The sequence below is a fragment of the Bubalus kerabau genome, chromosome 15, assembly GCF_029407905.1.
Source record: "Bubalus kerabau isolate K-KA32 ecotype Philippines breed swamp buffalo chromosome 15, PCC_UOA_SB_1v2, whole genome shotgun sequence".
NCBI lineage: Eukaryota > Metazoa > Chordata > Mammalia > Artiodactyla > Bovidae > Bubalus > Bubalus kerabau.
This window is the reverse complement of record NC_073638.1, coordinates 66,501,548-66,514,636: the sequence shown is the minus strand read 5'-3', so window position 1 is coordinate 66,514,636 and position 13,089 is coordinate 66,501,548. Positions and strand designations below refer to the sequence as shown.

General features: G+C 44.1%; 1 protein-coding gene across 1 annotated transcript in view; it reads left to right on the top strand.

Annotated features, from left to right (window-relative positions):
• The first annotated feature begins 531 nt into the window (after positions 1 to 531).
• SLC1A2 (solute carrier family 1 member 2) overlaps positions 532 to 13,089 on the top strand; it is a 98,746-nt gene continuing 86,188 nt past the window's right edge. The window contains exon 1 of the mRNA XM_055547761.1: positions 532 to 768. Within this exon, the coding sequence (XP_055403736.1) occupies positions 761 to 768 (8 nt within the window). The 5' untranslated portion in view covers positions 532 to 760. The remainder of the gene's footprint in view (positions 769 to 13,089) is intronic.

Below are 13,089 nucleotides of genomic sequence, written 5' to 3'. Positions count from 1 at the left end.
TCAAAGGACCTTAAGGGCTCATGAAGTGAAAATGTTAATTACTCAGCTGTGTCCGACTCTTTGGGACCCATGGACTGTAACCTGCCAGGCTCCTCTGTCTAAGGAATTCTCCAGGCAAGAATACTGGAGTGGGTTGCCATTCCCTTCTCCAGGGGATCTTCCTGACCCAGGGATTGAACCCGGGTCTCCTGCATTGCTGGCAGATTCTTTCCTGTCTGAGCCACCAGGGAAGCCCAAGGGCTCATAAAGGCAATGGCTAATGTGCTTCTGTAACCTGATGAATCCAGGTTAAATGTCAGGGAGTGAGGCTGCCCGGGAATGAGTGGTTAATGATCACAGCGGGTGTACGGCTAGTAATGGAGGAATGAGAGTAAGTGCCAAGGAAGGATAGTGTGGTAACAGTGACTGGGGCTTGCCAACTAGCTGCTGGGCTCACTGGGTGAAAAAGTCACAAAACCCTGAGAGGAAAGAGGTGTAGGTCTTGCTTATGGAAAGGAGAGGGACATCAGAGGTCTAAGATGATCCTGTCGAGTTCTCAAACTCCAGTAATTACACAATGTTCAAACACTTAGTGACTTTGGCACTTTTCAGCCAAAGTATACACTCAGTAGGACAGTTTGTTACTTCTGTGACGTCGGGACACCGGCTAGGTAAACTTTAAAGCACCTGACCGATCTTCCTGCAAGGTACAGCAGCACCGAGATGCAAGACAGAACTCACGCCCGCGCTACGGGACCAGCGCATTCCTGGAGACGAGAGCATGGTCAGGTCAGGAGTCTTGGGATGGGGTGGGGCTGGGCTGTGCGGGGCGACGAGAAGGGAAGAATCACTTTATATTCCTGGAGGAAAAGAGAAATGACAGGTGGAACAATGGGTTACTCACTGGAGCCTGTTTCGGTATCTGGCAAAGATACTTGCTTTCTCCAGGGATTGAGGTAATGTGCTTCCTTCTGTGAACCAAGTCCTTCCTGGAAATGTAGAGGTGTCAAGAAAGGAGTGAAAATTGGGAAATATAATCTGCTCATCAGAAAACAACTGGTTCTGAAATGTTTCAGACTGGTGAAGAAAATGTGTGCTCCCTGCACCCTGATGCCTAGCGATGAACCAGGCACATGGTCCCTTCCCAATGAGTGTGTGTTGAATGAATGAATGATATTCATACGTTTTCATATAGACGTGTTCTCCTTTAGTTGTTGTTTAGTCACTAAGTCATTTCTGACTCTTTTGCAACCCTGTGGCCTGTAGCCCACCAGGCTCCTCTGTCCATGGATGACTGCTTACATAACATATTAATAAGGTGTTTAGTGATGACTTGGAAAAACTGTACCTTGTACTAAAATCATCATCTGTGATTGCATCTTGAAGAACTTAAGCACCCAGATGTGAGCGTAGTCCTTAATGAGGATGTCACCCGCATTGAATCCCGGATTCTAGAGGAGCGAATGTTAGCATTTTCAGCAATCATTGCTGAAGGAATTGGTCCAGATAAAAGCCTATGCATCTCAGCTCTGCCGTTTACCTGGTGTATGATAACTGTATTTCCCTGTGCAAGCAAGTACCTGGTACAATTTCATTAAGACGGTGTTGTCAGTTAACCCTGCGGCAAAAGCTCTTCAGTTCAAAGATTTAAAAGCAAAAGTGTTTAACTGGTGTTGCTCTGTGACCTGAACTTGGTGTGATGGGAAAGCCAGCAGGCTTGGTTTTCATGTTGGAAAGACACTTTCTGATGTTGCTAAATACATAAGGTATTTGGTTCAGTGTTGTACTCTGGGACCCTGTTAGCATTTCTTCTCTCTCTTGCAACACAAAGTGTAGGTGTTAACACCAGCGCCTCCTGTCATTTTTCCTCTTCAAATCATTCCTCTTCAATTTTCTCCATAATTGGGAAGAAATGGCTGTTGTTAATTTGTTAAGTGTATCTATTGAGTGTTTGTTATCAGTTTTGGGCTCAGTTTTAGGATTTACTAGAATTGGGACGGTAACTCAAATACTCTATCCTTTTATACATTGATTTATATTTGCAGAAGCCCAAAAAGATGTTTTTAAAAGTCTAATGAAGAAGAAATTGCTGATAGCCATAATTCAGGAAATCAAAAAGAGATCAGTGTGGAAAGGTCAGATTCTGAGCAAGGACTCTCTGTATGTGTTTGACACTACCAAGTTGTGAAAAACCTAATGATTTTCATTTTTTACATTCATTTAAATGATTTATTCTGTTCATATTTTGGCTTATTTCTTCTCCTCACTGCTTTAAACTAATTTCTTAAAGTTCATTTGTTCATAGTTTCATTTTAAAGGATATTAATATTATAATTATAAAAGTTCTATATGCTTATTATAACCAATGGTTAAAAATTTTTTAAGTATAAATAAGGGGGCAGAATCACCTGTAATTCCTTCAACCAGAGATAATCTCTATTCAAATGTATCTTTTTCTAGTCATAATGTAGGATAATATATGGGACCATGTTTTATATCTTCAGTCTTATATCTGTTTTTTAGATTATCCCCCTCCATTATTTTTTTTTTTTAAGAAAAGGAACTCAAATCATTTACTGTAAATTCCTGTTCTAAAGTCCCTTCTACTCCTAGTGATTACTCTTAAGTCCACTCTTGTCTTATGTGGGCTGTGTGAAGGGCCTGCTCTATGTGCAGCTGCGTGGACAGGCACGAGGTTGACAAATGGAAACATGGATAAGAGATTACATCTTTTAAGGGCGTTGTCATACTTCGCTACTGCTGTGGCATTGTTTGCTTCACCTTTCAGAGAGAATGAACTGAGTTGTTTCTGATTTTCTTATTATCTACATAGTGCTACAAGTAATCATCTTTGTCTGAATTGAATCCACTTTTCTTGGACATTGGTCCCAAGATGGGGTTGCCAGGCCCATGAATATAAACAGACTTATAATACTTGCTACCTCTTTACAGTGTTACTTAATCCAGTTAATACTGCCACCTATGATGTCCAAATGCACTTGTTTGCAGAAAGCCCACTCCTGTCCAATCTAAGTCATTATATTTGTTGGGCTTCTCTGGGGACTCAGTGGTAAAGAACCTGCCTGCCAATATAGGAGACCCAGCTTCTATCCTTGGAGTCAGGAAGATCCCCTGGAGAAGGGAATGGTGACCTACTCCAGTATTCTTGCCTCGGAAACCCGATGGACAGAGGAACCTGGCAGGCTGCAGTCTGTGGGGTCTCAAAAGGGTCAGACACGACTGAATCAGACACAACAACAATTTATATTTGGTGCCTTAATAGGGATCTAAAATTAAGTGAAACAGATTTGAATTTACTTTTTGAAACTCTTAACCTTTTTGTCACCAGAGGTACATATAATGCTTGCCAAAAACGTGAAATGAGTTTGTTAATTATTACCTAAACAATACTTTAAAACATATAATGTATTATTAAAAGCTTAGTTTCTACTAAGTAATAAAATTAACATAAGGACGTAATGTTTGGGAAAAGTTCTGAAAGAAAAGACTTGCTTCCATTTTGATTTTCCCTCATTTTTCTTTGTCTTCTCACCAAATTCTCAGAAATTTTACCACTCTCAATGCCATTCACCTGCTTGCCCTAAATGTTTCAAGCAAGCCTAAGCAATAAGAGAAGTGATATTCTAGACCTTCAGAACCAATTTCCTTTCAAGTGGTGGAGAAGGGTCCTTGGATTTCCTTGCCTTGGAAAGAAAAGATGCCATGTGTTCTTGACCCAAAGAGGCTGTCCTAGAATGCACCCCCTCTCTGCTCACATCCGAACCAAAGACATTCTGCCCAGAACTCCAGGTGAGCCCTGGTCACTGCCTGGAGTCTTAATCTTAGCAAACACACAGCCATAACATTTGGCTAGAGAAGCACGTAAACATGAGCGGATTCTCTCCAAATGAACCTTTCTACTCTCCAGGGACACCAGTGGGGTGGAAGACCTTATCCCTGTACATTTATAAGACAATGCAACACAAGCCCCTAATATCCTTGTTAAAAATCAATTAGTAATATTGTATGGGTTGGTTATAGTTTTGTGAGTATGAATTTGGAAAAAAAAGTTACAGGCTCCCTCAGTTTGGTCTACTTGATGGCACTCAACCATCAAGTTGAATTCAAGAACATCCAGAGTGTAAACATCCAAAGAGTACAAGGCTCTGGAGGCTTTAGAATCACCATGGCTGGATGTCTTACAACTCACTCGGAAGACTAAAACAGCTGCTGCGAGGCTGTGCGTTTCACATGATTACTTTCACGTAATTATTTTACTTAACATCTAAAGAGAGAAAACAGCTCTGTAGTGGGCAGTGCTGTGATCATCCCCTGCCACTCTCTGTCTGAGAAAACTGAGCAGAGTTACCTTCCCATATCCAGTGAGATAGTCAGCCAAGGTGCTGAGTCTCCGTCTGTAACTGACTTTGCTCACTCCAGAGTCATGTGTTGACCAATCCCCGCTGATCTGCAGCACCCATGCAGTCAGACAAGACGGTCAGCAGGCAGGACCCATGGGTGCTGCCCTCCCAGTGAGCCGCCGAATGCCCCCAGGTGCTAATCACCGGAAAAGGGGCCAGTTACGGGAGAGAATAGAAAAGGGGCCGTGGAGATGAAGAGGGTGGAAGTGCAACAGGAGGGCATTGAGGGCCAAAAGGAGGAGAAGGAGGGCAGCCCACCATGGTTGGCATCATCACAGACCCTCTGGATACTCGCTGTTTTTCATCCTAAGAATAAAGTCTATGCTTTGAACTTTTCTTCCAATGAGGGGGAGGATTGTGACTTCCCACTGGGTGAGAGAGCCTGCTGCAAGGCAGAAATCCTCTGAAGGCTTGTGTTTTGTCTTTGACATTCAAGCACATTTTACACCACCTTCTATCATATCTCTGTGTTTATTTCTGTATGTTATATTATTTTAAATTACCATTTAAATGATTCTAGTATGCAATCATTTATGAGTTTCCATTGATTTCAAAACACCACATGGGTGAGGAGGGAACTACATTAATTAAAATTAAACATTTTCAGAAATATTAAAATATGGGGACAAGGTGTACCTTAGAATGAAGACATTGAGCAAATTCTGAGTGAAATCGCTGCTCCTGGAAGCTGTGTCATGTTTCTGGTGGGGCTGAGTCTGTCTTCTGGTATATGTTTGTGTACATGTGGGGGCAGACAAGTACCTTGGTATCTAGTGCTCAACCTCAGATGTGTTGTGGGGTGGGGCTGGGGAGTGTGTTGGGTTTGGGGCTGAGAGGTGTAAAGAATTGCCCAGTGCCCGTTCTGGATTCTTTTCTGTCATCCCTTAGGACAGAGTTCCTAGACCTTGGCAATGTTGGCATTTGGAGCCAATTAACCCTGTTTGGGGAGATGTTTAGCAGCATGCCTGGCCTCTGTCCATGAAGAGCATCCCTTGTCCCTGGTTGTAACAACCAAAAATGTCTACAGATGCTACAGAATTGCCCCTGCTTAAGAGCCGCTGCATTAGAGCCAAAGAGAAACTCCCAAAGCAGTGGACCAATACAGAGTATTAGGGAAGAGTATTTCTGTTCTTGGGGAAGAGTATTGTGATTAAGAACAAAGTTTCTGAAGTTAGGCTGAGATTTTCAAAACCCACTTACTCTGTCATTTTGGGCAGATAACCGCACTTTTGGGAGCTTCAGTTTCTTTACCTGTCAAATGGGGATAAGAGTAGCACCTACCTCTGTGACCTCCCGGCATCGTTGTAGGCATAAAATGCTTGGAAGGACACCTGGAGTAAGTGCTTTGGACATATCAGCTACCATTACTATCAATGGTATTGTTGCTGCTATTATTATTGAGGGTCCTTTGGCCACCCCCACCGGCTGGGATAATCACTGGCCATCTTTCACCTGCAGGCTCCCGCCTCCCGATCATGTCGATAGGGCTTCTCACTCCCTGATCAAGCTCTTCACTTTTCCTGCTTAGGTCCATCCTCTCTCACCCCCTGAATTCTCATTTACTTCTGCAGCGCTGTTTACCATCGCATTAGCCCACTCACTCCCAGCCTAATCCTTGGAGTGAAAAGTGTGTGTTATGTTTATTACAAAATAAGAGCAACTTGCCTTCTCTCTCCTACCCTCTCCCTTCTCTCTCCCTCTCTCTCTGTCTCGGGTTTGGTGCAGCTCATTCTGAGATATTTTTATCAATCTAAATGGAGATGATACTATTAGGAAGAGAAAGAGAAAAAATTGTACCAGTCCTTTGGAGAAGCAAGCTGGAACCTAGCTGTTTCCTCCACCATTGGAATGGCTTCTAGAAGGACAACCTTGGCACCGGGACAGGATAAAAATGCCTCATCTCTGTGACCTCTGAGGATCGGCCAAGGCAAGAGTGGATAAAGAGCTAACCTACTCCACCTGCCAGCCAAAAATAGGCTGACTGCGTCACAGGGCTTTTGGTCATTAAACCTTTCCTCTGCAGCAGTCTGTGGTTCCAACTGGAACGGGGCCAGGGACGGGTTAAGGTAATTCACTCCCAACCCTGAAATTCCTCTCCTTGCATCAGAGGCAGCCTTGGAAATTGAGTAGTGCTACATGGGGGTGTAAATTCCTAACCAGGAATGATATATAAGCAGCCAGCTGCAGGAACATGTGCAATGAGGCTACTTATAGATTAACTATTCTTTGTCTTTTAAATAATGAAGACATATTTTTTGGATCAATCAGTTTATTTTTTTAACTTTTGTTTCTCATTCTAAAGGTTAATTCATGTTTGTTGTAGAAGGTTTGAACATAAAGAATCAATAAGAAATTAAAATCTATCCACCATCTTACCATTACAGCCACTGGGAACCTTTTGTGCCTTTTTTTTCTTGCATCTTGATGTAATGTACAGTTTTCCTAAAATTGTGATCATATGCAGTTTTCTGTCTTTTCATTTCAAAAGTACACACAAAGTACTCACAATGATACTGCATCTCAGATTCAATTCAAGTGTTAGCTGCTTCAGTTCAGTTCAGTTCAGTCACTCAGTCATGTCTGACTCTTTGCGACCCCATGAATTGCAGCACACCAGGCCTCCCTGTCCATCACCAACTTCTGTAGTTCACTCAAACTCATGTCCATCGAGTCAGTGATGCCATCCAGCCATCTTATCCTCTGTCATCCCCTTCCCCTCCTGCCCCCAATTCCTCCCAGCATCAGAGTCTTTTCCAATGAGTCAGCTCTTCGCATGAGGTGGCCAAAGTACTGGAGCTTCAGCTTTAGCATCAGTCTTTCCAATGAATACCAGGGACTGATCTCCTTTAGAATGGACTGGTTGGATCTCCTTGCAGTCCAAGGGACTCTCAAGAGTCTTCTCCAACACCACAGTTCAAAATCATCAATTCTTTGGTGTTCAGCTTTCTTCACAGTCCAACTCTCACATCTGTACATGACTACTGGAAAAACCATAGCCTTGACTAGACGAACCTTTGTTGGCAAAGTAATGTCTCTGCTTTTGAATATGCTATCTAGGTTGGTCATAACTTTCCTTCCAAGGAGTAAGTGTCTTTTAATTTCATGGCTGCAGTCAGCATCTGCAGTGATTTTGGAGCCCAAAAAATTAAAGTCTGACACTGTTTCCACGTTTCCCCATCTATTTGCTATGAAGTGATGGGACCAGATGCCATGATCTTCGTTTTCTGAATGTTGAGCTTTAAGCCAACTTTTTCACTCTCCTCTTTCACTTTCATCAAGAGGCTTTTTAGTTCCTCTTACTGTCTGCCATAAGGGTGGTGTCATCTGCATATCTGAGGTTATTGATATTTCTCCTGGCAATCTTGTCGCTTAGTCGTATCCAACTCTATGTGACTCCATGGGCTGTAGCCCACCAGGCTCCTCTGTCCATGGAATTTTCCAGGCAAGAATACTGGAGTAGGTTGCCATTCCCTTCTCCAGAAGAGCTTCTGACCCAGAGATTGAACCTGGGTACTATATCTCATGAGGTCATTAAATATATTACTTGAGAACCAGATGGATTTTGGCTTATTAAGTTCTTCTTGACTGGGCTGAGTGCACATGTTAGTAGGAAGAGGCTCTGGTCTGGGGAGCCACTGGAGTGTTCTTCAGACTCCACAGTCCCAGGAGGAACTGATGTGCCATCTGTGGGAGCAGAGACATGCTGGTCATTCAGGGAGGTGGGGAAGGAATGGGAGGCTGGCAAGCTGCCCTGGAGAAAGCATGGCACAGGGAGTGGAGCGTGGGCTCCTAAGGAAAGCACTTCTGGGTTGTATTCTGTCTGTGCCACCAATCATTTCCCTGACTTTGATTAACCTATCTCACCCTCTAAACCTCAGTATTCCCATCTATAAAATGGAACTAATGATGGGTGTCTATTTCTTTGGATTACTGGGGATAGTACCTGACTCAGAGTGGGTACACAGTAGTGATCATTAGTATGCTATCATGATTAATCCCTCAAATGAAGACTGGGTCAGCTGACTCCATGCTATGAGGATAGTGGGTAGATGGGTTCACCCTGTAAGAAAATGTCTAAAAGAAAATAAAAATGTGGATTGGATTTAGTATGTTCTCCCAGAGGGGAGGTGCAGTCAAGATATAGGGTGGTCCCAAGAATGGAGTTAGGGCTCCTTCCATTATGCTTTTGAGGCCATTAGTGGAGAATGCTTCCAATGCCTGCTAGGAGGTCACCTACCCCAGAGTCTGGGTCTAGACCAGAGTCTCCAACCCCAGCCGGGTGTCCTCCTAATCAGGCTTGCTGGAGCAGCTAAGAGTACTTAATACATCATGGCGACCCACTCTAGTACTCTTGCCTGGAAAATCCCATGGATGAAAGAGCCTGGAGGCTGCAGTCCATGGGGTCGCTATGAGTCGGACACGACTGGACAACTTCACTTTCACTTTTCACTTTCATGCATTGCAGAAGGAAATGGCAACCCCCTCCAGTGTTCTTGCCGGGAGAATCCCAGGGATGGGGAGCCTGGTGGGCTGCCGTCTATGGGGTCGCACAGAGTCGGACATGACTGAAGCGACTTAGCAGCAGCAGCAGCAGTTTTGTTGCTGCAGCCAATGTTAAGACTTGGAATTGACACATTGGGATGAAATCTTATCTCCCAGTGCCTTTGTGGAAGGATCGCCAGGTAGCAGGGGTTCAGGTCTGGTTCCAGTCAGGAGCAAGAAAGCATCTGAGATGGTTGGAGAGACCTGGATTTGAATCCTACTTCTGCAGTAGCTTTAGGATACTTTGGGTAAGTTTCACACACTCAATCGCTCTTTACCTTCTCACTTGATCCAAGTTAAACATCTGTACCTTGTGGGTTGATGTTGAGGATTAAAAGAGATCAAGTCTAGGACATGCCTAGCACCATGCTGGACTTGCTATAGATACTAAAAAAATGTTGATATCATCTTCCACCTTCTCACTCAGCAAGATAAAACAAGGAATAAGAGAGTCTCTTGGTTTCTCCATCTATAAATAAGAAGGGTTAATAAAAGTTAATGGCTCACTCAGCCTCTAGGGTTTGGGAAATATTTGTCTTGTCCTCCGATTGTCAGTCCTAAACATCAGTAGTGAGTTTCCAGTAATTGCTGGCACATCCTGGAAGATAACCTTTGAGTGTATACCATGTGGTGAGCACTGAACTCAGCCCTTTGCATGGGTCATCCCATTCAGGGGTTACATTCCATAAAGAAGAAAAACAGGCTCAGAGACATTATGAAGAGACTCATTCCAAGTTTCTTACTTCATAAGTGGTGGAGGTGGGATTTGTGCCTAGACCCTTGGACAGAAAATAGATCAAACCAGAGAATCCTAAAGGAAATCAACCCTGTATATTCATTGGAAGGACTGATGCTGAAGCTCCAGTACTTTGGCCACCTGATGTGAAGAGCTGACTCATTGGAAAAGACCCAGATGCTAGGAAAGATTAAAGGCAGGAGGAGAAGGTGGTGGCAGAGGATGAGATGGATAAATAGCCTTACTGACTCAATGGACATGAATTTGAACAAACTCTGGGAGATAGTGAATGACAGGGAAGCCTGGCATGCTGTAGTCCATGGGATTGCAAAGAGTCAGATATAATGTAGTGACTGAACGACTCTACATCTGGAGACCATTTTTACAACTAAAGACTTCTGTCCCTCCGTGGGCAAAGATAAGTACAAAACAGACTAGAATGGCCATTTCAGCAGCTAAATTGAAGCCCCCCTGAGCCCAAGGACTGTGGGTTATCCACTCTGTCCCCTCCCAGGCAGGCAAGCAGCAAATACAAACTTGTGGAAGAATGTATGGAAAATCTAAGCATCCGAGTCAGGCTTCCTTTAAATGAAGATGTCCTGTGAACAGCAAGTGCCTTAGACACGTAACTCCACTATAAGAGAGTCCAGGACTTTCTCGGGTCCCTGGGTGACTGTTCGGAGCAAAGGAGACTGAAAATCTGGAGGGGAAGGACATTCCCTCAATTTTCATTTCCCCACAAAAGGAAGGGAGGAAAGGACCAGAGATGAAGAAGACAGCTTCATAGGTTTCAAAGCAGAAAACCATCTGAATTATTGATTTCCAGGACCTGGACATTAGCTGAACAAGGTTTGGTGGTTAGCAGGCTATGTAAAGAATCTGTGTTTCTAAGGACTTATAGAAAACTGCAACTTCAGCCATCATTTAATTTCTTGTTCCCAGGAATGTTGGCCTTTGATTCTCTTTGTGCTTTTGATTCCTTCCTGATTCTTCTTTTTTTCAATTTTATTTTTATTTTGTGTATTTATTCTTTTTTTTTTTTTTTTTTGACTGTGCTGGGTCTTCGTTGCTGCGTGCGGACTTTCTCTAGCTGTGATGAACAGGAGCTACTCTTCATTGTGGTACACAGGCTTTTCATTGCAGTGGCTTCTCTTGTTGCAGAACTCAGGCTCTAGAGTGTGGGATTTGGTAGATATGGTGCACAGGCTTAGTCATCCCACCACGTGTGAAATCTTCCCAGACCAGGGATCGAATCCATGTCCTCTGCACTGGCAGGTGGATTCTTAACCACTGGACCCCCATGGAAGTCTCTGATTCTCCCTTTTAATGTGGCCTTGGTTTTTATCTTTATTTCATCCATATAGTATACACCGTAATTCTGGCCTTATTCCTCACTCTCTAGGTGCTCCCATTCACATCCTGACTTCCCATTTTGCTGCCTGTTGCTCCCAGATTCACCTCCCACATGGTTCTGCCTGTTCCTGCACCTTGCCTTTCCCAGCCCGCCCCTGGGCATTTGCCCTCCCCTTCCTCTTCTGATGCACGTCTCCACTTCTCTGTCCCTATGCAGTGTCTACCTATAGCCTTCTAGGCTCAGCCCACGTCCTCTTCCTGTGTGATTCTGTCCCAAACTGTTTCGTCCGTCCCTTTGTCTTTCCGATTGCACTGATGCATGTCCATCTGTTCCTTTGGCAGTTAACCACGTGCTTCCTCTGTCCCCTCTAGCCTTTCTCCCCACCTACTCAGGAAGTCTTTAAATGTCTGTCTTATTATGGTGACCCCACTACATACAAGGCACTCTGCTGAGAGCTGAGTGACAGCCAAGAGGAATATCGGGTTTTCCCATCAATAGACGCTTGAGGGAAGACACCCCAGAAATAAGTGTCCATTGGCCTGACTCATGGCTGGAAGTTCTTTCACCAACAGCAGAGGAAGCCAAGGCAGGCATGTCTCTGCTTTTGACTTTCCTCATCTCTTCTCTGCAGAAGCAGATGCCTGAGGAATGCTTTAGTGTTAGCCTCGGTTCACAGTCCTATTCCTAGGGAGGTTGTGCCCATCAGTCCCAGAATCCACCAGCTATGTGAATTCAGCATCTCCCACAGGGCAACTTGTGGATGCTGTTGGTGGGTTGGGCACTTTCTCTGAATGAGAGCGGCCTCAGCTCAACCCAAGTGGAGCCCAGACCATCACAGGGAGTACAGTCCTTGGCAGGGTCAGAATGGAAAGCTGGCTTCAGAGGGAGAGGCCCCTTCTGCCACTTCTGCATGTCCTAAAGCTCACCACACCCAGCTTCTTTGTTGTCATTTTTCTTAGGAATAAATGAGTGTGATAATTCATTTAATAAATATTTGCTGACCACACCATTCTCTGATGTCCTAGTTCCTCCCTGGCACAAAGATAAATAGACTGTCTCTGCTCTAAGTCAACATCTAAGAAAGAAGGTATATGCAAATTACTCAGAGAAAGATGGCAAATATGGGCACTCCTCAGTATCGTGTCCTTGACAAACATTGCTAATCAAGCATAGAACTCACCTTGAATCTGGATTCAGTTCAGAATCCTTCTCTATACATTGTTCTAGGCAGCCGCCATTATTGAATTGGGTATTGGGCAAGAGTCAACTGGCTTGTGAGCATTCTTATCTTTGTTGTTCAGTAACTAAGTGTCCAACTCTTTGTGACCCCATGGACTGCAGCACACCAGGCTTTCCTGTCCTTCACTATCTCCCGGAGTTTGTTCAAACTCATGTCCGTTGAGTCGGTGATGCCATCCAACCGTCTCATCCTTTGTTGGCCCCTCCTGCTCTTGGTCTTTCCCAGCATCTTTCCCAGGGTTTTATTCAATGAGACGGCTCTTCTCATCAGATGGCCAAAGTTTGGAAGCTTCAGCTTCAGCCTCAGTCCTTCCAGTGAATATTTAGGACTGATTTCTTTTAAGATTGACTGGTTGGATCTCCTTGCTGTCCAAGGGACTCTCAAGAGTCTTCTCTAGCACCACAGTTCGAAAGAATTCTAATCTTTAAGGCAGTCTAAAGGCCACTGAGATAGAGGGAGGGGACGCATTGTATTGAGGTACTGAGTCTGTCTGTTTAGTGGAAGTGCTCAAAAGTAACACTGCTTTTGGGGAAACCCCCTAAGATCACTCCTCATGACACCTTCATGCTTCCCCTGCTCTCGCATGCTCCTTTCTGCCTGTGTTTTAAAGGATTCTTCTTCCTCTCTTTCCCCACAGAAGTAGTTGTGAGATTCAGCTCTCATCCTTTTTAAGGTCTTTGTTTTTGCCTGTTTTCCCACTTGGAGAGTTAATTGAAGTGGTCAGTTCCCAAATCTTTATCTTCAGGTACATGTTTTTTTTCCAAAGTCTCCCCTTCTTCCTTTGGCATTGGAGCACCAGGATAACCTAAGCCTGCTT